Here is a 26,508-nt window from a genome sequence, read left to right on the forward strand (position 1 = left end):
CCGCCGCCGCCGCCGCCGCAACGGCTTCACTTCATTTACATACAAAACACCGCCCAGGGGGACGAACATGATAATCCAGCATCGACTGAAAGCCGAGCGTGCGGAGGGCAGAGAAACACAGCTGAGAAAAAGTTTGAACGGGAGAGGGCTGTTTTAAACCAGAACCAAGTGTTTCGACAGAGACGGACGGACGGCTCCCGGGCTCTTTGCCCCACTTTTGGATATGGACGCTTTGAAATCCGCCGGAAGGGCGATTATACGGAGCCCCAGTATCGCCAAACAGTCGTGGGGTTCGGGCAGACATAAAAGTAAGTATTCCGCCGTCGCGTACATCCACACAGAGGCGTTAGCTGCTGCTAATTTGGCTAAAACCTCGGCTAACTTGGCTAAAACAAGCTAACCTCGACAAGAAGCTAACGTGGACGTTACCGCCCGGCGTTTAACGCACTTTCCAACTCCTCTTGAGCGGATTTCAGCGGCACTTGTTGGGAGCTAAAAAGCTGTCGGGCTGCGGGGGGGAAAAGGTGTTTGACAGACACGGTAACTCTTTAAAAAAAAACAAACAAATCCCCAGCTTGGCACTACAAAGCGTAATGAAAGGTTGAGTTCATATCCCGTTCCGTTTGAACTTGACGCTGAGACTGACAGCAGGGCTCCTGCTGAAGCTTTGGTGGAGTCGCAGCCTCGTCTTCTCCACATGAGCAGCGGGTCGAGGGACTTGTTTGAGCTCGATTTGCGGATATCAAACAAAAAAGCGGACGCATGTGACCACAAAAGTTTGAATCCCGTGCAGCCCTCTTGTTGTTGTTGTTGTTGTTGTTGTGTGCCACGTCACTCTGCTAGCTGCCCGGACATGGTTTGATTGCAACAGGAGCCTGTGCAGGAAACTTAAATCGTGCAGCGTGTGGACAAGTAGAGACACAGGAGTGGGAAAAGGCATGAACAGATGAGTGGCCGTCTTCCTGGCAAGGCTGCACAGCCCTAGCAACGCACTGTTGCTAGGCAATACACCATGTGAAACAAAAAAAAAGAGGAGACGATGGATGAGGAGTGGTTGCGGAGTTGAAGTCTTAGAGGGGTCTTCAGTTCATCCTAATGCCAAGCTCGAATTAGGGGTCTAATTGTTATGAAAGCTGCCGGTTTGGCTTGTGACGCCTGGCTTCATTTCTCCAATGTGTACAACCATCGCCCAGGCAGCGGAGCGTGATCACATTGAATGTGGCTTTTATGTTTGGTTGCACAAAGGGGTGATGTCCCCTGCTCCCATGTCTCTCTCTCTCTCTCTCCCCCCTTGTTTATATCATAGACAATGGAGCTGTTGGCAGCAAGATGTCACACGTGTCAGACAGTGCGATCGATGCTTTGTTTTGGCCCCCTCCTCTCTGGGGGGGGGGGGAGGTAGTCATGCACAATCAGCATGTTCCCTCCACATCAGACCAGGCAGTGGATGCAGAGAGCTACTGACCAATCAGTCGCTGATAGCTGGACGTTCAGACCGATGTTGAGCTTTGCTCTGACTCCACATTCAGTCTGTAGCAAAAGTCACATCCCTCCCCTGCTCTCTCTGTCTCGGATGCCACCTCAGACAAGTCGAGCAGAGACCTGCTGGACTTCAGTTGTTCAGTCAGTTATCTAGCTGTCAAAATGTATTAGTCACTCTTATTAACTTACTTAAGAATTCTGCTTTGCTTGCGATCAAACAACTGCTAACCTTTCTCTTTTTTTATGTGTGTTGATATAATCATAAGCTTAACTGCATTTCAGAGGGCACCAGTAAACTACAGAGTTAGCATTACAACCCAGCTTGTTCCATCTTGTATTGTCTGTAAGATTGTGCTCCGGTTTGCATGCGCTCTTACTTGGGTTGTTATTTTTAAGAAGGGAAGAATTTCTAGATTTAGACAGGCCCATAATTTGAGGTGAAGTTTTGTTACATGTCTCTAGCGAGATTGTCTTTCCCTCCTGTGTGTGGGCATGGCCTTGTCAAAGCAGCTTATTCACTTCTTTGGCATCTATCACCACTGCATTCCTTTACTCCCTCTGTCAGTGTTGGATTATAACAGGCTTCAGTATTGTTTTCATTAAACTGGCCCTGTCTCTTTAACGATGGCTGCATTTCAGCATTAAAAGTAGGCAGGAATTAACACCTTTTTTTTCTGTGCTTCTGCAGTCTCTTTTTCTGTGCACGGGCAAGAATGCATCCACCAGGTCATTTCCTGCATGGTTTGAAACAACTCGGTTGCTTTTTGCACTCTGCTGAGCTGTTGCCAAGTCTGTCTCTGTGCACTAACCTGTCATTACATCCAAATAGTTGGAAGAACATTTGGGAGAGGCAAAAAATGGTATGTAATGTTAACCGTCTTTTGAGGTCATGAAGGCCATTTTTTTTGCCTATCTGAAAAGTGTAGAAACACAAAATCTCTGTCTTCATGGAGGAGAAACACTCTTCTCCCAAATTCTGGTCAAGGAGTTGGGTTGTCACTCTTGAAGCATATCAGGATGTCAGTTGATCCATGCAAATGGCTAATGGGGATTGTTTGTGATCTCAAACCATTTGGACTGCATCATATTAACACTTACAGTAGATTGATGTGATGGCATTTGGTGGTTATAGCTGCCAGAGATGGTAGGTAGTGTAGCTGTTAATTAATTTGCATTGAGTACATTATTCATATAGTGTCACTGCTGTGACAGAAGTTGAAGCTGGTGTTAAATAATACATCTGTAGCTTCGGTTTAAATATCCTAATGCTAAATGACTGGCACACAATGTCCTAAGCATCTTCTGCATCATATTGTGTGGTGTGCTCTGGTCAGTTCACCCTGAACTGCTGGTGCTGCTCTGACCAGTCAGTCTCCTCTGTACAAAGTCATCCAAAGGAAGCTACAGTATCAGCTTGTAATGGAGATTACTTCCTGCAGCCTTCATTTATGGAGTTGTAAAGCCCTCACTGATTTATAGCCTTGTTAGCTCTTCTGTAAATGTTAACTGCTTCTGTGTGTGGGGCTGGTGTAAAGAGTCATACGTGTGCGGAAAGAACTGCACTATCATTTTTGTCACTGTTTCTCCAAGAGGGCGATTGCTATTCCTAAGGGGAAAAGGATATTTGATTTCAGACGTTTCAGCTGACTCTGCAGGAAAAATGTGATGGTTTAAACATCATAATTGTTGTTTATAAATCAGCGGTTGGCACAGGCTAAATTGAGCACTAAATTGAAGTATGATGAATTCTTGATACAAAAACTGAACTGTTTGCATGTGTTATTTTATTTGCTTGATTGCATTTAGTTAGCTGCGAATAAATAAATAGACATCTATTCCCAGTGAACACTATTTAGCCTGAAAAAAAAAAAAAAGACATATTATAATTTTAAAATTCCTTTGGGGCAGATCCAAAATAAAATGTGTATATTTTTTTGTGAAAGCATTAGCTAAGCCTAGGCAGGAAGTACAGTGGTTAACCAGTTCACCTGCTACTAAGAAATAATTGATGTAATCTCCTTCAGCCATATGTCTAGACATATGTTCAGTGTGGTGGTTAACCCCCCTTTAGCTCTATTGTCAGTAAGAGATCTTGGTGCCTAAATAAAGGCTGTCTGAGACTTACATCAAGAGGAAAAGCTTGCAAAGCCTAGTTAAGTATATTTAGATCGCTATCTCAGTCTGGAAGCTGTTATTTTGGTGGTCATTCTGTGAGCCCAGCAATTACAGCTCCTTTCCTTTAATCTGTTCACCTCAAGCGAGTTTATGTTACTACACTACACACACTGCTAGCATGAAAAGAACATTTTTCTGCAGCCACTAAAGCACAAGCAAGCTGACTGGTTGTCTACAACCTTCAGTCATCCTGCAAGAGTTGTGGGGTGTTGTTTGGGTGTATGTACAAAACTGATGTTCATGCCACATGTGTCCTCAAGTGAATATTGCAGGATATCTGTTGTTTTCCACCCGTCTTCGTGAAAGCTTATGAAACCTCATGTGGACACACCCTTTCCAGTAAACTCATTTTGTATATTAAATCTGTAGCAATCCATGGGGATTATTTTCATTAATGGAACATTCCCTTACCCCATTGACCTGGGTTTGTCCACTTCACCTGTGTCTACATCTCCTGCCAAAAGTATAGCCCTGAGTTGAAACATGTCTCTGAAGGGGGGTATAAAAAGAAAATAAGTATAGTGGAGTAGAGATATAGAGGATGAGATTTGCAGAAGAGCTGACAGGCAGACGTTTCAAATTTAAGGGACACATTGTGCAAATCTGCAGTCTCGTGTGTCAAATGCTGACTGGTTAAACAAGAGGGGTACTTACATCTACTGTAGTCTCAGAGATCTATGTGACTAAAGCAAAGATTCAAACAGTCAACGCAAACAAATGGTTTATTGTTCACTGTTTGCTGTTTTTCTTGTACTGGTTTGGTTTACAGGCTCTTATTTGTTCTCTTGGTTCCCATTGGACCCGACCTTGGTCAAGCTTGATCCAAATTATATTCTCCTTTGTAAAATATGTATTGTTCAGTTTGCTAGGAAATATTTGAAATATTCCACAAATTTGACAAAGAAAAGCTTTGAATTCTTTACATCTGAGAAGAACATTTTTTATTTTTGCTCAACAATTACTGACAACTCTAACTTTGCTACTTGTAATTTTGGTAAGCCGCGTAGCCTATATCGTGATGAAGTAGTGAAAAATATCCGTCTTAGATCTCAAGGTTATGTCTTGTGCTTTTGTGTTTGTGTCAACAACACGAAAGCAAAATACTGTATATTATATTAGGAATCCAAAAACAGCAGCAAAAATAACAGTCTTGACATGTGAGAACCTTGAATTACTGTAGGTAATGTTTGGTGATCTCTGCTTGAAGAACTTTTCAAATCACTAAGACTATTTTACACAGCTGTTTTGCTGTCTTAGCAAACTAAGAAGATTGACGAAGCGAGAATGATGAGTAGTGAAACCTTTTGACCTAACAAGAAGGAAGTCCATTTGCCGTGACTCAACTTTAGATATTTCGGCTGCAGTCGAATCCTGCTCTTCCCGTTTGGCATGGCTGTGTACAGGATGTTTTAAGGATCCGTTTCAAAAGCCTGATTTCTTGTTGAGTACATTCCGGCCTCAGCTGGTCATCAGCTGTAATCCCTGACTGACATGACGACTAATTTCTTTTCGCTCTCTCCCTCTCCTCACTTTCCTTCTTTGAGTGGATTTAACCAATACTGAAAGACATGTGTCTCAATGCTAGGATTTAAATTAAATTGTGAATATAAGACTCTTATCCTCTATGAATCCTATCTTTCACCCCGTTGGAATTGTTTTGGATGGTCATCATAAAAAATACTGATAGCTACATAGTCATGCATAGCTTCCACCATATCTTCCAACACAAATATTAGAATACAAATATCTTGCTAAGCTAGTTGTTATAGGAGATTAAACTAGAGGAACATTCAGGTGCCCAAGGACAGTGAAAAGAGGTCACTGGCTGCTGGACATAAAGGATCCTCACACGGTGTTCATCTTACTTTGTATTGATAGCTCCTTTGGTGAACTGGACTGTAGTTTATGTCTCTGTGGTCATTTGTGACTAATACTGTTTGCGTGCGTCACACAGAGAGACTTTGACCTTGGCTTCTGATACTATGTAAAACATTTCCTATATCCTTTCCATAGAATCCTAAGTTCATAGGAGGGATCGGTCTTTGTACCAGTCAGAGACAGACACTGACAATTCCTTCATGTGCAGTAACACGCTTTTTCCCTTTGGTTAACACTCACTCATTCTCTTCTAAACAATGCTCTATCTCAGGCTTTTCCCATAATGGCTTCCCATTGTGAGGAATTGGTGATGATTGTGCTAGTCTCTAACCTGCACTGCAAAGACTCAACAGCATATATAATCTTCAGTACATAACATGTTCATGTGAGACTCAACTGCAGTAATCTCCAAAAGAAATGTAGCACTCAAGTTTTTTTTTTTTTTAAGTATAGTTAGAGGTTGACTAAGGCTCTCTCTCAACAAGCTTTGTGCTGCGCCTCTGTGTATCCCTCAAGGCATCTTCTCTCATCTGAGTCGGCAGTTTCTAAATTAGCCAAAGTGTCCTGATTGGAATTTAATAATGCTGCAATAGTTTTTTTCCCCCCCTTGTTACACGTGTATTGTAATTATTAGATAAGAGGAGGTTGCTTCACTTATTGTGTAGGTCAGCTGAGGCCTTAAATAGTTTAAGACAAACGATTACATTTTGTTTTGCTCACTGGTTACAGTAGTGCTGCATCATAATAAGAAGGAACTGTATTTAACTCTTTTAATTTTTGAAGGTTTAGTATTTACCTTCATGTGTAAGGATGTGGTATTTCTTTTCGGCAACAAATTCATTGAAAAGAGAACCATGAACTAATTCTGTTAATTATGTGTAACACTGCCTGTCGACAGACTCAGATGAATGTACTGGGATTTTCTTGTTATTCATTCCTTGAAGCTGATGTAACGGCACACACAGAGCTGTCAGTGCTGAGAAGGTTCTTCATTGACTCATGGAGTCATGCTGGAGCTGTGGAGGGCGGTGGGGCTTTAACTGTTAACCTTAACATTGTTTGGTTTGTACATTAAACCTAGATTTATTACTAGTCCCCCTGCCGTTCCTTGGAAACTCAGAATAATCATTCATGAAAATCTCAGTTGAATATCTAACTGCACCGGCTTACTCATGCATTCACAGCTTTGTTAGCAAAATCTGGTATCACTTGTAGAATGATGTCAATAACAGGGATTTGAAAAGATTTTGTGCTCGTACATGAACTCCTACAGTTTGATGTGATAGTTAATCATTGTGCAAAGTTTCAGTACGTCTGACTCAGTCACACTAAACTCAGGTCACCTGCTCAATTTTGTCACTTTGGATATGGTGTTCGGCTGAGAAATGTGTCACTGATGCTGAGGGCTAGCGGGCACTTTCATCTTTAATTTATCTTTGTTCTCAACAAAACTCATGTCTTGTATTTAAAGCAGCATTTTCAAGCAGAAAACCACTGTTGGCTAGAAGCAGCTGATAAAATGACTAAGTTGTTAGGATGGCACTGGTGATTTGTGTTTTTTAAAGCCTGTATCACTGTGTGCATATCTCCCTCTCTAGCCTGCACTCGCAGCATAGCAGTGTGCTCCTGCTGTTTCCACGGTGATTAAATTGCTGCACCTCCCTAATTGTCCATTATATTTGTTGTGCAAAGGGTGTTCATGCGTTTGTGAATTTATCATGGGCAGTTTGACTCCCACATTCAATTGCATGTTTGTCCTGGTGTTTGACTTCAAAATGATTTCTCTGTTCTCTTTTATCTGTTTGATCTTCATTTATATTTGTCCCGCTTCCTCTGTTTGTCTTTTCCCCCCTCTCTCTCTGTCTATCTTGCATCTTCCGATCTTAAAGCAGAGACGAGGCCAGGCAGAGCAGATATCCTCCCCTCATTAATGTCACTGTCGCTGGTGGTTGACAGGGGCAGTGATAGCGATCCTCTCTGACCCTCCCTTGTCCAAGTCGCCTGCTTTGTGTCCTCTTGTTTTGGCTTTTACCAAAATACCCACCACCCTTTCTGCTGCTTTAATGCTGCACAGGCTCAGCCCTCAAATCCCTTTGATTATAATTCCCGAGACCTCTGTGCTGTCTTGCCTCCCTAGATCTCTTGTTGCATCAAAAGGGCACAACTGCCTCTGTAGTTTTAGCTTCATTAAAACTTCATGTGAATTCCTGGCTTAGATTCAAATTATCTGATTTTAAAGGAGAAGCTAAACCCTAAAACCAGCGCATCTTCCTTCACAACAGTCTTGTCTAAGAATCAAATGGTCTTGGTCTCACCCTCAAACCTCTTTGGCAGGAGAAATACTGTGTGGACTCCCGCAAACAGGTTTATTAAATTCCACGGCTCCAACATCCTGACTGAACTCTGCAAATACTGAACACTGTATTTCATAGTGTACAGTTAATAGTCTTAACTTTTCATATTGGTATCCTATTCAATGTCAGAGAAAGGTCAGGCAAATTAGAGGGGATGAGAAAAGAAGGAATAATGTTCCCTTGTTTTAAATAAGTCGTTTGGTTTTTAAGACTTTTTTTTCTTGATTTTAGGACAACTCCATATTAAATTGAAGTTTGGGAAAATACAGCATATTTTAGAAAATGTAAATAAACAAACAAAAATAAATTAAACAAATTCTCAGATGCTCATGAGAATTTGTTTATTATGTAAGACACATTGGAGGTTCCTGTATCATTAAACCTCTGTTTGCTTTTTACACTGTTTTACACTCAGCTGATGATGTGATATAGAGATTGTAAAAGTCTGTAGGCTTATACTGCACTTCAGATGCAGAAAGTGAACTGTAGAGTGGGGGAGTTGCTGCATGTATTTTGTTTGTGGTTCTGTTCTCCTGGCTGAGATTTACCTGCGGAGGGTTGAGACTTGTTTGGAGCAGATTTCCATCTGACTGGCAGAGTGAACTTCACTGACTGGCTGTGTGATTACAAGCTGACTGCTTTAGTGAGTGGCTGCCAAGGGGATTTTTGTCAAGGCTAGTGAGTATGACATACTGCAACATTATCTGTTGTCATACATTCTTTCACTGTCTTGATGATTGGATGGATGATTAGAGTTCTTTTTTTCTGTGTGGATGCAGAACTGTATTGCACATATTGTTATTTGGTTGCTTTTCACGTGTGTGTGTGTGTGTGTGTGTGTGTGTGTGTGTGTGTGTGTGTGTGTGTGTGTGTGTGTGTGTGTGTGTGTGTGTGTGTGTGTGTGTGTGTGTGTGTGTGTGGAGGTGTGAGCTGAGAAGATATAAAAGCGTTTCTGGAGGATTTGACTGCAGGTACTGTGCACTGTAAGGATGTGCTGAGCAGGAGCCAGAACAGGACCAAATGAACTAGCGATTCATTATCCACACCTTTCTTTGAAGATGAATGGCTAATCAAACCCTCACACTTCTTACACATACTCTACCTGTCCCCCCCAGATCCTATGTCTTTCCACTCAGCACACATCGCCTGCCGTCTCTGGTTTATTCATCTAAACAAGCAACACTGACCAGGAGCTCCAGTATAGCTTTGAAGTTTGCTCCAATCAGCAGTGCAGCTGCAGAAAGCGGCCATGCAGGGGGCTGGTGCTAGTGTTGGTTGGGGGTTGGTGGTGTTAATGCAAATGTGACCAATATGAAAATAGATGGTTATTCCATACAAAGGAGCAGCCTGGGTATATGCACCAATGTAAAAAATAGCCCAGATTCTCAAATTGCTTGTTTGAACTGCAGTTGTATCAGGTTCTGAACAAAGCTGTTGTTTGTTACTACAAAATATTAATTACCCCGTACTTCTCATCATCTGTGTAGTCTAGTCTAGGGGTTCATAAGACTACTGCCTATCCCTGGAGACTTGCCTCCTGCAAACAGTCGAATCTCTCCACTGGACCAACATTAGCCTGCTGCTGCTGCTGTGCCTTGTTGAATGACAACCCTTGGATCACTCAGAGTATTTTCAAAGCACATCTGATGGACTGTTGAAATTTAATTGAACACAGCTGTCAGCTTTTTACCTTTTTGTAGACACTGCTGGAGGTTCAAACAGAAATGCTTCTACAAACACAAGCAAGCACAAGAGGTTAGATATGCCATGCTAGGCTAGGTGAGGCTAAGCTTGCATTATATTTGTTTAACTGTCTGCAAATGTCTTAAGTGGCCATGCTTCGTAATGGACATTTATAGTCCACTGGGACCACTCGGTAACTTGATTTAGGTCATGAATAGCAGCTAGTGATTCCTTGGAGCAGGTTATATTACAGTAGGGTGCTACTTATCTGGGCACTAATGTAACTACTGGATCAGCAGGGGAGGACAGCCTGATCTGTTTCCCGCACTTAGGAGCTCTAAGACCTTGACCTTAGAGTGAGTGTTCACTGTCAGACTCACCCATAACTTAAGTATGGGTTTGGTTAGAGCTGCATTTAGACCATTAAAAACCATTCCCTATAACCACTGACAGTTGGCTTGGTTTGGCTAGAGAAGAAAGGAATATTATAGGCTAACCTAGCTTCTTTCTCCAAATGATTAGTCTTTTTTACAAAAGTCTTTCTTAAGCGATGGTATTTACAAAGTTTAAATGCATTTAGAAGCTTTTTTGTGTATTATACTTCACTTGGTAAACAAACTAAGGGCTATTTTGTGAATATTGCATTAAAAATGTGATTAAACATTTGATTTATTAAAAAAATGTTAATAATTATTAAATTAAATTAAATTCTTGAAATGATAACTTTATGCCTTTTAATTTCATTATTCAGTCATCAGCCATGATCATTTTCAAATAACTGGTTGATCATGAATGCTTTTTAAAATGGATAATAATTCACATGAAGAATCAGACAGCAGCTTCTAATGTGCTGAGAATGAAATAGTTCATTTAACATTGCATACAAATCATGTGCTGCTGAAGAAAATTAAAGGACTCAAGATGTAATTGAGAAAATAAATCAAAGCTTTATTTCAGTGGAGGCAAACTAGTCTGACAATCTACAGATTAATAATAAAAACTGTCAGTTCAGTTTATCAAATACAAATATGAATATACACAAACATTCCTTTATAGTTTCCCTGATCACATTAACATATTTAAATGTCTTGCTTTGTCTCGTCACAGTTTACTGTCACAGATGGCGACAAAACCAGTAAATACTCACAAGTAGCAGGAATCTGTGATCACATTTTGAATGATTAAAATCAAATTGTGACCAATTCTCTCATTAATTCAATCCAGTAATGATCTTATTGTAAAATATGTGATGAACAACTGGATTGCCCTGCACACATTTATTTTCTTTTGGTGCTTAATTCAGTGTTTTAGACATTGTGTTATCAAGCATATAGCTGCCTGCACAACTCTTTGTGGACAAAAACACAATGGACAAAAAACTATTTTGATCCCCCTGAAGACCACCCCAGAAGGAGGAGCTGATGGTGGCATTTATGTTTTCTGCTGGGCCTGTTTAAGGAGACGGATGTCCTCTGCCTACCATCACACCTCATTGTTGCAAGTCTGTAAATCTTTTATGAAGAAGTTGGCAAGATTGTAAATGTATCCTGGCAAACCATCATGATAGCTTAGCTTTATCTCTTGAACTCACATTTCACTAATCTCCATCATCTAAATGACAACAGTTCTTCTAAATACCATCCCTAAGTTTTATGTTTTACCTAAATTTATTATATAATGGAATTGTTGAAAACAAGAAAGTAGCTGAGGACTGCAGATGAGGCGTCTTAATTATGTGATTGATAAGACGTTTATTGCTACCACACAGGGAAATTAAAGTATCAATCTAGCAGAAACTGAGAGCTAATGTGTAGATAGGTAATGTTTAAAAAAACAAAATCCACACATGTAAATTGGAGTTACTATTTTGGTCAACACTATTGATTTGTTTGTGCATAAAGTTACCTTCAAAACATTGTAGTTAAACAATGTTGAAGATTTTTCAAAGATTGCTAGCTTTTTCTTTTTTATGATAAATATTCTAAGTTTTAGGTTGTGCCTGTAAAGATGATACATAATCAAACTGAAGTAAACATATACTTTCCTTGGTAACTGACTTAATAACTGACACGGCTGCTTTCTTTGCTGCTTTTCATTCACTTTACCATGCAGTCCAAGTAGCATAATTACAACTGAAGCAGCTAAAATGATGACTCCCTTTCATTTTGTTTTAAAATAAATGCCTGTGCCTTGTTTTTTGTTTTGTTGTTTTTTTTTTTTTACTTAAACTACCAATAGATTTACAACTTTCTATAGAAAAAGACATATAATATAATGAGAACTCCAAAAGGCATGTGCTCATTACACTCTGTCATAATGAGGACAATGGTTTGGCTGCTGTCATCTCTAATCTAGTTCAGTCTACAATCCTACTAGGGGACCAGAAAAATGGTGAACTGTAGGAACACATGTCTAACAGAGTTTCTCTCAGCCTGCCTAACAGTAAAACTGGAAGTTTGTTGAGGAACATAGGTGTCACTTTTGCCTTTCTCTCATCTTGCAGAGCTTCCAGAGAACTGGACAGACACGAGGGAAACCCTATTGGAGGGCATGGTTTTCCACCTCAAGTACCTGGGAGTCACTATGGTTGAGCAGCCCAAGGGAGAGGAATTATCTGCAGCAGCTGTCAAGAGGATAGTTGCCACGGTGAGAGACACAAATCTGCACACTTTCAGCAGTGAAGTAGCATAAAACCACAGCACCCCAAAATCTCCTGCCAACACACTTTGACTTTACTTTGTGTGGCCCTGGCTGACATTTAGAAAAAGGTGCAATTAGTTTGGACACAGTTGCTCGGTGGTGGCTCAGCCACCTTTATCGTGGTAGAATAGGCTTAATGTTATTGGATCTGGCAGCTCAGCGATAATGAACTTAGTGGTAGCAGGATAGTGGCATTCGGGACATGGTGATGTATGAAGATGGAGACAGAATTTCTGACCTAATCTGTTGGCTGCCCTTGGTATTGCTTATGGTGCTGAATGTCTATTTGTATTAGGTGGACTTGATGTAATATTACAATATAATATTACCTTAAGCTGTAGTTAAAAAAGATTGTATTACTTCTCAGCTGCACACAATCAACTTTAATAAAGTTTGTTTGTGTGCTATAGCCAACATACATCTTCCTATTATTATTCAACCCTAATCAGTCAAACATAGTTTTTCTCTGACCTTTTTGTCCTAAAGTTTAGAGTTTATCAGAGCTTGATGGCAGGAAATGTTTTGAAACGTAATTGTTTTATCAAGCTTGTATTGCTGGAATGAAAGGATTTTGATGGGCTGGTCTGATTAAAGATTAAAAGTCTGAGCTAGATTTTTTTACCCCTTATCTCTGTCTCACTGACACAACCTTTTGTTTCTTTGTGGTCTCCCCCTCTTCTTTTTTCCCTTCTCTATCTTCTAGGCTAAAGCCAGTGGAAAAAAACTCCAGAAAGTAACGTTAACCGTGTCCCCACGAGGTATCATCCTTTACGACAGTGCCTCCAACCAGCTGATAGAAAACATCTCCATATACAGGTCAGCCCTCTTCCAACTCCTCAGACCAGTTTTAATATTTCTTACACATTCAGTGTCCCTGACTGAGCTGGGCGTCCCGAGTTATGAAATACTTTCACCTAAGCATGTCCCTATCACTTTCATGAACCAAATTGTTATTCTGGTGTTCTCATCTATCACTGTAAGGCGGTGTACTCAAAATCTGCATCAAGTGTGTGTGTGTGTGGTTGTGTGTGTGTGTGGTTGTGTGTGTATGTGTGTGGTTGTGTGTGGTATGTGTGTGTATGTGTGTGTATGTGTGTGTATGTGTGTGTATGTGTGTGTATGTGTATGTGTGTGTGTGTGTGTGTGTGTGTGTGTGTGTGTGTGCTAGCACTTGTACATGTGAAAAAGAGCAGTCTGTCCATCAGCAGTTTCTCTCATCAATCTCAACTTTAATGGAAGCCATATAACAGCTGTATGTCTGACATTCTTCTCAGGTGTGTGTGACACGCACACACTCACACACACACACACACACACACACACACACACACACACACTGCCTGCAGATCTTACTTGGCTGCCGGGCCCTGCATGCTGAAAGCTGCCTAACCTCTGCTGGCCTCGAGCTTATGAGCAAAGCTTGAATCACTTTTTGAAAGTTCCACATTTATGAGTCTACATATCAAGGCAAGATGAGCATTTCCATCATTTTTCCAAGCTTGAACAGTCTTATGTTTAATAATTTCTTCTAAAAGTTGGCAGATTGAGGACAAATCTCAGTTGCTGACAGTTTTTAGGACAATTTGATTGACACGTTGTCTTCACTGACCATGTTCCAAGCTCTCCAGTGTCACCTTGGGATGCTGAGTTATTTTAGAGATAAGTCCTCTCATCTGTAGAATTCTACATTGCTTATAATTGAATAACAGTGGCTTGGCTGTGCAAAATGGAGTTTATTTATCAAGTCTACAGCATTTTCTATTTATGCCTTTACACCTTTACATTGGAAATTTAAACAGGAAGTACAAAAGTAGATGTGGGTTTCAACTTCAGTGCATTGTGGTTTACCCTGCTGTGCTTATATTTAGCAAATGCACAGAATTTAAAGCTAACCAAATTAGCTATTTTAATTCCCTGTTTACAGTGTACACATTGATTTACAGACAATCATCATGGGATTACTTGAATACTATAGGACACTTAAAATCACAATGGTTCATGATGAAAAACAAGTAGTACCTTAACTGCGTGCACGAGCAGTGTGTCGCAGCCACAGCTGCGACTGTTGACTGTTTTGATAAATGGGCCAAATCAGCTAGTCAAACTACAAAAACAAACCAACAGGTACCTGTCTCGTCTATCTCATGTCTCTCACAGTTTGCAGACTTCTAGACTAATTCTTTCATCTCTACTGGCAATATGTTCCTGAATTCAGATAATAGCACAATGTGTGGGTGTGATTGCACTCATAATCATGGCCACATTTGACAAATGAACTTAAATAGTACAGTAATTAAGAGGCTAATGGCCTGAGGTGAGGCCAGCTGTGACCTCAGGAAGGTGTGAAGAGATAAAGCACCTGGTTGTATCTCATAGACCTGTGGAATTCTCCTCCCCAGACATCTGATGCATAAAGATGGATGACTAAGAAATTGATTCACCCAGACACCCAGCTTCCCTGATGCCCTGTCACTAAAACATAAGCCTGTAAATCCTATTTGTGTTGTGTAGACCGTCGCTGCATTTGTTAAACTCCCACAAACCTTTCTTCACTCACTTAGATTTATTGGTTAGACACAGTATATTCCTTAAGCATTAGTTAACCAAGTGTGTGACTATTGCTGATGCTTGAAGATGACAGGAAGGACATATGGTTTTCTCACATTTACTAAAGAATATTTTATTGTTGTAGGTCTCCCCACCTGGCCAGAATGCCTGTAACTTCAGTGTTAGGGTAATGACATGATAATCAAATAGTGGAGAAAAGCTAAAATTAAGCTGTAATGCTCCAAACCTGAGACTGACAAGCGAGAGTCATACCTCATGCACACGAGACACAGAGGAATGTAACATCAGCCAATGACCTCGCAGAAGCCAGATACAATGTCTGTTAGCTAAGGGTGGACACCTGATACAGTAACTCATTTCAAAAGTCCAAATGAATGGTATCCCTCTTACCGAATAGCACAGATGTCCATTGTGCATGTGTTCATTCCAATTTCCAGACATTGTTTAGCTCTGTACCTGCACACAGCTGGAATGTGTTTCTCATTACATGCAGAGTGCTGAGACTGAGTGCAGCTGGCATCAAGAATACCAGGGATTTTTTTACATAATAGTTTTTACAGAAATGCTGCACTGAACAGTTTAACTCGGATTACTGGACCAGCTTAAGGGCTTACTGCAGATGAAGTTTCATGGTCTCACTTGATCTATAATGATGCTACAAGATCTTATTTTAGTTTTTATTAAAACGTGTGCATCTGCATGGTTGTGTTTTTCTTTCAGAATATCATATTGCACGGCGGACAAGATGTATGACAAAGTGTTTGCTTACATTGTCCAGAGCCAACACAACGAAACTCTAGAGTGTCATGCCTTTCTCTGCACTAAAAGAAAAATGGTGAGTCAATGAGTTTCTAGAAATTATGTGTGTTAGACACAAGTTGTCTGTTTACCCAAAGTAGTTCAACAACCTACAATATTCACATGAAAGACAAAACTAAACATACCCACCTTCTGAAAGGGCACCCACATTTTGCCTGGATCGACATTTCAAATATAATTTTTACTTTATGCTCACTTTCCATTTTAATACAAATATTATTTTTTATAGGAAAGTTAAATAAAATATTCACATTATTCACATAACCTTAGCGTAAAAATTGGGAACAGGGACATATAGCTACTATATGAATTCTGCTACGGGCTATCAGTGTCTCTTAATTTTGCCATTTAAGTCTCATCTTTGAAAGAGTTTAGACAGAATGTAACATTACCATCTTCATGAAGGGATGATTTATAGTTGGCACCTCATATATTGCCAACTGAGTGCATATATCTAAACATATAGTGAAATAATCCTACAGGCTGTGTAGGAACTGTAGGATATAAATTCTTCACGCTGTGAATTTGTCATGCAGGTATTTGATCCACTTTCTTGGCAGTCTGTGCAAAACACTTGCAGATGTGTTGCAAAGAGAACTTGGAACAACTGCACTGCCTCTCTGAATCATGCTTTATTGCAAATGTCCAAATATTAAGTCACTAGATGAGGAGTGAGAACACAAAGGGTGGGGAGGGTGTCGTTCCTATCCTGGCATCTGCTCCATCTCTGGAGGTTTGTAGACTGAGCGAGACACTCCCTCCTCTTCCTTCCCTTCCCTCTCTAATTTAGTTTTGACCAAAGGCCATGTATCCTCCCAGTTACATAAACAACTTGTCATGGAGCCCGCAGGTTTCCCTTCCTCCTCTTCAAGTATCTGTGAAGGAGGCACTCCTTGTGTTAGTGGTCAGTTCCTGTTTTTATTCCACTCATAGCGCCTTGACTTCCTGCAGTTTTCCTTCCTGTAGATGAGGTGCAAGTGAGTATAATTCGTCTTTGTTTTATTCTTTCTCTGTATCTGTCTGTCTCACTCTCGTCTGTTTTTCTGCTTTTTTCTTCTAACAGGCCCAGGCGGTAACCCTTACGGTGGCTCAAGCTTTCAGAGTGGCGTTTGAATTCTGGCAGGCTGCCAAGGAAGGTACGCATGGTTGCCCTCGAAGATGAGAGTGTGAAGGATGAGTGAAGCTGTGCTTTTCCTCCTCCTTGTCCTCCCCCTTTGTTATTCTTTACTCTGTATAACTGTATAACTGTATAAACTCTTTATCTTCAGTCCTAGTGGTCTCTTATTCCCTCAGGTTTCCTGGGTTTGGCCTCAAGAGCAGGGGTTCTCAACCCTGCTCTAGAGGAAGTACTGTAGAGCTGCCAGTTGCCATAGAGTAATGTCCCCATTGGTTGGACCAGGTCTCCCCACAGTGGTTAAATCATCACCCAGGGAACAGAGATTTCTGTTTTTAGTGTGCTGACACCTTTTTATTACAGGAAGCTCAGTCATGTTAAAGACTCCCCTAGGTATCAACATGAGGAGGTGTGGAGAGGAATTGGGGCTAGCCTGTGACAAAGAGGTGGGCTGACTAGTGTAAATTTCTTTTTCCCACGTGTGGGGGCTCAGATAGATTATCTCTTGATATGTTTTACTTAACTGCACTCAAAAATCATATTTTTGTCCTTGTTATGCATCTATATTTTTCTGCTTTATCTTAAACTTGTAAAGCATTCAACCTCTGTGAATTTGGGAGTGCCCGTAACAGTAGACATTACATTTACATTGCTTGTATCCACAGCGACTTACAAGGCAGGGTAAGGGTAAACCTAAGAACCCTTACTGGAGGTAGGATTTGAACCTCAGTGTCGCACATGGAGGGTAGCGATCTTACCACTACACTATCTAGGCGCTTGTGCATGTTTCAGACACAAATGTGGACACAGCAGGCAGTTGAAGTGCTGTGTAAGGATGGTGTCACACAGATTCTTTTGTGGAGCTCAGCAGAACATGCGTGTAATTTACTGCATGCAAGACTTCAGTCTAAATGAACGGTTCTTGCCACATAATATTGGTTTCTGCATCATCGCCCTCCTCATATCTTCCCCTTCTTTTCTTGTGTGTTGCCTGGTAGGCACTCTTTGAATTTTATGATTAGCTATTGTTGCTGTCTGTCTTGAATTGCACCTGGCACCTTTACCCTCCACCTCCCCCCTCCCACCCCCACCGTCAAGTTGTTTTCTCTTCCCTTTCCTCCCCCCATCTCGGTACTCATTTCTATTTATTATAAGGAGCAAAAAAGAGTAAAGCAAGGAAGGGGGATGGGGATGAGGCGAGGGGGCAAGAGAGCATGAAGAGGGGCAGAGGGGTGTTGGGATGGAGTGTTTAAAAGGGAATGGAAATTGGTGTGTGTGTTTGTGTGTCAGTGGGAGCTCAGCCCCCTGACAGATTCAGCGTCAGTGCCATTGATCCTGTCTCAGGCGAAGGCAAGCTTATTTATTCACTCCCCATTTCTACCCCTTCGTCTTCTTCTGCTTCTAATGTGATGTTTAGGAATGTTTTAATGTGGGCACATTTCCATTTTTGGGGGTGGACTATTTTTCCCAAGATGAAGGCCACAGGCTCACGCCTCTTCATTTGGTTGCTCGTAGTTTTGAGTTGAATATTTAATTTGCCTTGCTTAATCTTTCCTTCTCCTATTATTCTTCACCTCCCCTTATCTCAGGCTTTATAATCCAGTTAATTTGTAGAGCCGTTTTCTCTAAGTTCAGTTCAGTGTCATTGATAAAGAGGAGTTGTTGTCTACTGTAGCTGGTAGGGGGTTATAGAGGGGAAAGAAATAAAAAAAAGAAAATGTTTTCAAAAAGAAACAGTGCATTCTCTAGGGGCAGGGATGGAGAAGGAGAGATAGGAATAGGAAAAACATCCTTTTGAGTCTGTTTAATTAAAGTTACAAGACCCCTGAGAATCGGCGCAAAATGCGGGGGTATCTACTGTATGTCTCTAGTTGACTGCTGTTACTTACAAATTCTCCTCTCCCACCTCCAACGGTGCTTCTCCACAGCCCACCACATATCCCTGACCCACATTCTGCTGTATACTGCAGCTAGAATATTCACTGTAAACAGCGTAGTCAGCTTTGAACTTGCATGTCTTTAAGTTAGTTTCATGTTTAGCAGCAGTTTGATATAGAAAAATACGCACTAGAAAGACCATGAGGCGCTTACGGAAATGTTTGCAACACTGCCACTGCTGAGATACCTGGGCTCATGGGAAGCAGGATGCGTTGTTTCTTTTTTTTCTTTTTTTTTTTCTTCCTTACCAAGGATGCTGATGAAATAAAAACACCCCTGTGGTGACGGTCTCATTTAGGCTGCCGTGGACGTCCTATCCAGCCACTCTGTTGAGAGCTGGGCTCAGCATGTTTGCCTCACACAGTTATCATGGTCACGTGTTTTCCTTTGTGACTTCTCTATTTGGTTAAATATTTGCATACCATTCACACCCAAATGGTGATGTTTTACTTTATTGCAGACAGGAGTCTTAACCTGTCAAAATCATCAGAAGGTGGTGTTCACTCATTTTCAGTAAGGAGAGAAGTTTTGGAAATGACAATATTGAAAAACAGAAACAGGATAATGGGCCTTCCTTTATTAGATTGACATTGTGCAGGACACACATGTTGTCCCTGCAGAAACGGGTTCCCTCTTTAGCGTGTACTTTATTGTAACAGTACAGAAATTTGGTGTCATTCTTGTCTGTTCCTTGTAGTAAGCAGGCTTCAAAGATTTGTCTATCATTAACATTAAACTACTCTATTTGAGTGAGCATTGTTGTGCTGTTTCCAGTTGCACTTAGTGACCTGCATTGTGTAGTAAATCTTCAACTTAGCAGGTGAGAATGTTTGGAGTGAGCAGAGCTTATTACCAGTCTGACCCACGTGCCTAGTCAGTGATGCTTAAATACTACAGAGTACTCCTACTGCACTTACTGTTTAGAGACAGGGCTTGAGTAATGGCCTCAACCTTATCTGCCAGTTTACCGCGGCTAATTACTTTACACACATTATATGCCCGGCCAGTGAAATGTTTAATACCTGTATTTTATTTGCTGTTTCTTTAGCACTTCAGCAGTCAGTTTGAGTGAAAACTTGCCTGTTGTCACTGACTGCTCTTTTTCCCTTTTGTCTTTTTGTCTTCCTTTATCCCACTCATCCACTACAGAGAAAGAGAAGCGAGTGAAATCGGGTTCAGATGGGGAGGGAGCCAGTAATACCCAGTCGGACAGCACGGCCAGCCTGAGCAGCCTGAAGGGAGGAGGTGAGACATGTCACCCACCATCACGTCTGTCTTTCTGTCTCTCTGTCTCCCTCTCAGTCACAGCAGTCATAGCCTCAGGGGAAGCAAGAGTATTCGACCGCTTGTCAGAGGTTGGCCTATATTGAGGCTGCAGGTCAGCTTACCAGGGTGTCCATTATCTTGGGTATTCTTCCTTTCTAATCACTGCTATGAACATTGAATTGTGTTTTAGGGTGGTTATTTATGATTTAAGTGGTAACAATGTTTTTTTTTTTATTATTATTTGAAAACAGTAATGCCCTCTTTGTCATGTCGTGGAACTGAATCCCCTTGGTATTTTATGATAATTCGTGGACACATTATCGTTCTTTCTGACTGTGGAAACACGGTTACAGGCCTTTTTGTTTACAAAGCATAAAAAGAGGCCTACATGTTCTGTGACCCCATTGTTCAATCAGATTTCCAGAAATTCCAGGACTTTAGACGTGGGTCATGCCTCCTAAACATGTTGTTGACATTCACTGAGCCAGACAACCTTGAGGCATTTTAGCTCCGTTTCATCCAGAGCCTAAAAAATGAAATTGGATGAGAAGCATCCAGTTGCCAGTGGCACAATGGATGTGCACTTGCTCGCCATGTTTTCTTTCTTATTTAGCTGTGTTCATGCTTACCCTTTTCCTCTCGCAATTTGTATGCTGCTGTTAGTGTTTCCCCTGATACTTTGCTTCAATTTGAAATGGAGACAACTCCAGAAACATATAAAAACATCAGCTGTGTACTGATCTCCCTCCCCTGCCCAGCCAAGTGGCATCCAGCCATAGAGGGATCTCTCTAAATCTGCTCTGACACTGTATTTTGGGCTGTGGCCCTGGGTGTGTAGCAATATTAAGGATGATCCCCAGAGCGAAAACTCAATAAAGCCGGTCTTGGAACCAGATTCTGGGTACAGAGAGGCATGCTGTGCATTTTTGAACATTGAACATTATCCAGCTGACCATTCTGTGGGGTGTTTAGCTGCCAGTGGATTAGATTTCTCTAAAGCATATTGGCGTAATTGTACAGCAGAGTAATACATGCTTCTCTAGGAGCCTCCGATTGCCCTTTTGAAACTGGCAGAGTATTACTCTTCTGACGGAGGTTTTAAGCATCAGCCCCAAAGCAGTGATAGAGGACTACAGAGCTTTAGAGCTTTCAGAACGTTACATTCATATACTCTTCACTTTGGCTGATCAAATGACATGCCACTGAGTCAGAGGCTATCTTGGCTTCACTGGTGTTGTCAGAGTTGAGTCAGCTGTATTCATTGAGACATGATACCTTCAAATCTCTCTCGACACCAGCCGTCTTACTGTGATCCAAAATGCAAATGTCACTTCTTAATGCGTTAACCTGATCGATGGGAGTTTGCATGATTGTCGTTATGCAGCCTCCTCCTCACAGTGTTGCAACAATTAGTTCTGGCCATTAGTTTCTCAATTTGATGACTCGCAAGTAGCCCACAAAATGTCAAAAAAATAGAAAAATGGACATCACAGTTTTCTATCATCAGTAAACACATTCATTTACTGTCATTAATAAAAAATAACAGAACTGATTAAACATCATGAAAATGGTTGTAGATTAATGGAATTTTGATTAACTAATCAATTAAGTGACTATTTGCTGAAGCACTAATTAAACGTGCCAGCTGGATGTGCCAGCAGAGCACCACTTCCACCTTAAGAAACACTTAAGCTCTTAATTTAGGGGCATTACTATCAGATGAGTCTTGATCCGTCTCTGTTTTCCCCTCAGTGACACTCACAGTCCCACTCAGCCTTCTTCATAACAGCAGAATACTGTAAAAGCCACTGACAGAGGACACGTTGGGTGAACTGCTGTTTCAAGCTGACTCAGTTGTATGTGTGCTTCAAAGATATTGAGCAAGAAGATCAGTTAAGAGTAGTCAAGTCTGAAATGTCTGCATAATGGAGTGAGGTTGTGGTATTAGAAGTGTTTGTATTAGAAGAGTCAGTGAGGTTTTACTGTTCTCAGTGGACAACATTAGCTTAAAGTCTAGACAGAAATTAGTGTTGACACACAGTATTGACACACATTAATCATTATGCAGGGCCATTACAAGCCAATCTCATTCTAGAGCAGTGGGGTCAGACATGTAAGTCAAATGTTACTCTACTCTTGCAATTCACAGATGGCTCCATTGATGAGATACATTAGAGGCTTAATAAGGCGAAGCAGATGTGTGTTATTGGTGTAGCATCAAACTTTGTGCATACATGTTGCATGAGAATATGTTAATCACAATGTTTTCTATTGAAGAGGTAGCCACGGGGAAACTTCTGGACTTGGCTGAGGGAGCCAACGCGGCACTGGTCCACTCAGGAACAAAGCAGACTGAATCGGATCCCTTTATGGTGCATAATCACGCAACAGAAAACAACAATACTGTATGGGTACGACAAGTTGGTCATTAACCTTTTAGTTGTTTAGGATCAATAAGATGGGAAGAAAAGAATGCTGTGTAGGACCAGGGATGACCAGTACCTGTTAAGATGAGTTAGACAATAGCCCATTGAACCAAACTGGCCTTATCAAATGGTAACATAGCTGGGAAGGGTGTGGGGCTGTAAGTACCTTAGATTAACCTCCTGAGACCCTTGTAGGTACAGTATGTAGAAGAAAAGGTGCATGTGTAAGTGTATCCCATGAATAACCACTTCCTATTGCTTTTCTTGTATTATTATTCTGTTTTGTCATAACAGTCAAAACTTCGTCTTAACCAGTTTGTATGTGTTTTCTCTGTAGGAGCTGGAGGACGGTCTGGACGAGGCTTTCTCAAGGTGAGAACCAGAGGAGATTTGGGTTCTCCCTAAAACCTGGGCTCTGTTAAACAGCCACATAAGCTGCTGTTCTGGAAATAGCTGCCTGTGGTTTGGGCTGCTGTTGTCATAAACACTGCCTCTCCTTCTACTCTGTTCACCCCAGTGCACTCCCACAGACAGGAGACAGGCTCAGTTTACAGGCCCTGGCACAACCGACACCCTCCCTGAGTCATGCTGCTCTCGTAGACTTGGTTTACCACCATCTCAGGCCCACACACCGATTTTATTTTATATGACCCCTTGATTACAGATGGGTGCTGCACATTTTGGGGTATTTATATCCCAACATCAGCCCCAGGAAAGCAATTTATTTTGCAGTGCCATAGCACAAGGACAAAGACTAGGTCTCCTAATTTTCATGTTAAAGGTTGATTCGAATTCCTTAGACTGTCTTCATCTTCAGCAAAACTCATCACAGTGGAGTTTACTGTTTATCAGCTGATAACTGTGGTAGGTTGCTGTCAGTTTGCACTGTGTAACAGTTTATTTGTTCCAGACCATCATGAAGACTCATTCAGCCCTTTTATTAGTGTATTTATTTCTGTTGGCTGCTTTTTATTTCCTCTGCTAGTTCAACAGAAGTCTTGTTATTCTCTCAGTATCATTTAGAGAAATAAAGAATGGCTTCCACTGTTTCTGTTATCGAGCACTAAGAGACAATTTTAGCCTTGTTATCAGATAATTATTTGTCTGCACTGACTGTAATTACACCCTAACACCGTTAATCACCCCACTCTGTGATTAATGAGGATGCTCCCTGCATAAGCAGAGATGCATCCACATGTAGATTTATGTAATTAAGGGAAGTTCAGGGTCCCAAGGGCCAGCAGGAAAAAAAAAAGCGAGATAATTCATGATTAGGTGAATAAGAATATCTCTGTTACTTGTATTCTCTATTGCGTACCTGAGAGCTGGAGTGTGGCACATACAGTACAGTGTGAGGAATGAGATAAGCTCTGGATTAAAAGAGTTGTTTATAGTTGAGTAATATAAGTGGGATTTTTCATCACTGTACCTTCTGAGTAAACTCTTCCACAAGATTATTTCAGATAAAAAACCTGTGAGCACAAGACAAAAGTGGTTTCTCCTCCTCATTCTTTATGCTTCGCTAGAAAGAGATTATGCAATGTCAAAACACTCACAATGGAAACGGGCACCAGGGTCTTGTGTCCCAGACACTTATATTGTCATACTGCAGTGCTAAAGTTGCTGTTTCTAAGTATTATTCTATTTTTTTTTTTATTTGAATGACATTTAAATTGGCTTAGTTGAGCTCTCTAATACTACTAGTAATGAACTACAGACTAAATGTAGTCAGGAATCATCTTTGAGAGACTGCACTGCCATCTGCTGGCTGTGGAGTGGGATCTATTGCCGCTAGAAAAGCCTGTTGACCATTAGTGAAGACATGAGTATGGTATGCATTTGTTTTCTCTCATGCAAAGATTAAAATTGGTCTGTTTTCTAATTAACTCTGTGGTTACGGACTTTTGTTAGTCAACTCAGAGCATAAGCATTTGGATGAAATGAAAGTCAGATGGTGGCCACGTAAATGTATCAGTTGATTTACTACAGCACTAAAGCAGAATATCATTGTTGCCTGATTTGTGATGTTTCCTTTGCACCCCCAGCCGCAGTCTGGATAGCTTTGAATCCTACTCAGGTAACAATGTCCTTCACTAAATGTAGTGACTTCCACCTCATTCTCTCCCAGTCAACCCAGCATTCAAGCCTGCTCATCTTTCTGGTTATCAGTGTTCAGCCAGAGTAATTAAGACACATGTAGTTTCACATTTTCTTTTCAGGTCATTCACCATTAACATAGCTGAGAACCTTTGTTTGACTTAACTTAAATTTGCTGAAGGGAGGGGGGGGCACCCTTCACATTGTCATTCCACCATTTGAGCTTCATAAAAAGCATTTCTGACAGAGTGTTCCAGTGCGTCCACGTCTTCATCACAAATGTTCCGTCTCCTCCTCACATTCATCAGCTTCGCTTTCTGTAAGTGAAATGAATCTGAATGAGAGGGGAACAAAAATGGTCTGTGTTTACGTGGTGGTGAGCTACTGATTAGTTCCTAATTGGAGTCGTTTGAAATGCCACATATGTCCAGATGTGGCTTTGCCTATTTTTTAAATTATAATATTGTGGACCGTGTTTTACAGTATCTCACTTCTATTTACGCCTACCATTGCTCACAAGCTTTTTAAATGTTAGGAATTGTCTTTAGTATTAATTGTAAATTTTTTCTTAGCAGATTTTAATACAATTTCTCTGTTTCTTCAGACTCGCTGAGTCTCGCACTAACCCCCAGGTCCTGGACATTGGGGTAAACCCTCAGGATCTCAACACTGAAGAGTGCCTGTCCCCAAGCAAATGGGACCAAGAGGACACAGACTTCACTGCACAAAAAGACACGTTCTAAAGTGAGGCCTCCGCCAAGAAGGGAAAACCAGAGCGAGCTGCAGAGAAATGGTCCTAAAACATGGTTGAAAACCGGAGAAGTGGCATAAGAAACATTTCTCCCTGCTGCCACGTCCTCTCAGCGGTGCAGTCTAGTGGCTCTCTGATGCACCAGCATCTACAGGACCAGAGAAGAGCAACATGAGCAGGCTGCTCACAGAAAAGGCCAAAGCAATAAAAACCAATTTATCCCTTTTCTATGGAAAAACATGCAGTCATTTAAAGTTTGTTACAGTCGATGCTTTATTTTCTTTATGGCGTCTGTTTACCTATTCACTGTTTGTAATGTGTTTGTGGTACGTGCTTTGTGGACTTTGTGCTAAAGAAAGTGTGTGTGTGTGTTTGTGTGTGTGCGCGCGCGTATACCGTTTATAAATGAAATGAGACGTGAGAATTACGAGAGTTTGGAACAGTTTAGTGAGAGAAAGGCCAACGTGGATGCTGTCACATGTTTTATTTACTTTGAGATGGAGCGATGAAACCGGATTAGTGGGAAAACTCATCAGTGCACCAGTGCTGGTGTTGGGCAAAACAATAAAGTTACTACCTATGTGCTTCAAGGCTTGAGGCTTTCATTGGACAACAAAAGCTTTAAAAATATGTGTGTATGTGTTGTGTTAAGAGTGTTTGTGTGGGGAAAAAAAAATGGATATGAACAAAAAGACAATCTTATTTTCTTCTAATGCAAAATCTATTTTTGCACTCAGTATTCATTCATCTTTAAAAGCACACATTTCATGTAAGGGAATTTAATGTCAATAAAATCATCAAACTCATTTAGTCTTCTGTCTAGTGCCTGTATGCGCTCTTCCACTTGGACTTTAATGTTTTCTTTTAATACCTTGGATTCTTTACCCTGCTTTGACTGGACGTGAACGGACCTGGAGGAAAGTGGAGGAAAGTTGAGTTATTGTGTTTAAATCTAAAGTTGCCGTTGTTTATTTGATTGTCAGAAAGTCTCAGTTCAGCATCAGTTACGTGATTCCTAGATGAATAATCCAAACAAGTCCAAGACTGGGAATGTGTTTTATTTGGCACTCCAAGTTAAATTCTAATGTTACATTGACTTTTCTAATTTACCATATTTGTTTGGGGGTGGTTCCCAGTGTTATATTTTTGCATTTGTTAATGTATGAATTTAATTTAATTCATTAATTTACATAAATATCAATAAAAGTACAGTTGCGTCTGTGTGTTTATTCACATTGTTTTGAACTCTGATGTTCA

The 26,508-nt window shown here is 40.9% G+C and overlaps 1 protein-coding gene across 3 annotated transcripts; it reads left to right on the plus strand.

The window, feature by feature from the left end:
- On the plus strand, positions 1-26,057 carry ldlrap1b (low density lipoprotein receptor adaptor protein 1b). 3 transcript variants are annotated; one of them, XM_026355108.1, is made up of 9 exons: positions 1-308; positions 12,076-12,218; positions 12,976-13,088; positions 15,561-15,675; positions 16,723-16,795; positions 19,861-19,956; positions 22,258-22,388; positions 22,741-22,775; positions 25,105-26,057. In XM_026355108.1, exons 1-9 carry the CDS (start codon positions 224-226, stop codon positions 25,241-25,243), a joined length of 930 nt encoding a protein of 309 aa, XP_026210893.1. In that variant the 5' UTR covers positions 1-223; the 3' UTR covers positions 25,244-26,057. The 3 variants fall into 3 exon arrangements, with proteins under 3 accessions (XP_026210893.1, XP_026210894.1, XP_026210892.1); XM_026355109.1 differs by having other exon boundaries at positions 3-308; positions 22,255-22,349; XM_026355107.1 differs by having other exon boundaries at positions 5-308; positions 22,255-22,388.
- The last annotated feature ends 451 nt before the right edge of the window (positions 26,058-26,508 follow it).

This window comes from Anabas testudineus, chromosome 12 (assembly GCF_900324465.2).
Source record: "Anabas testudineus chromosome 12, fAnaTes1.2, whole genome shotgun sequence".
Lineage (NCBI taxonomy): Eukaryota > Metazoa > Chordata > Actinopteri > Anabantiformes > Anabantidae > Anabas > Anabas testudineus.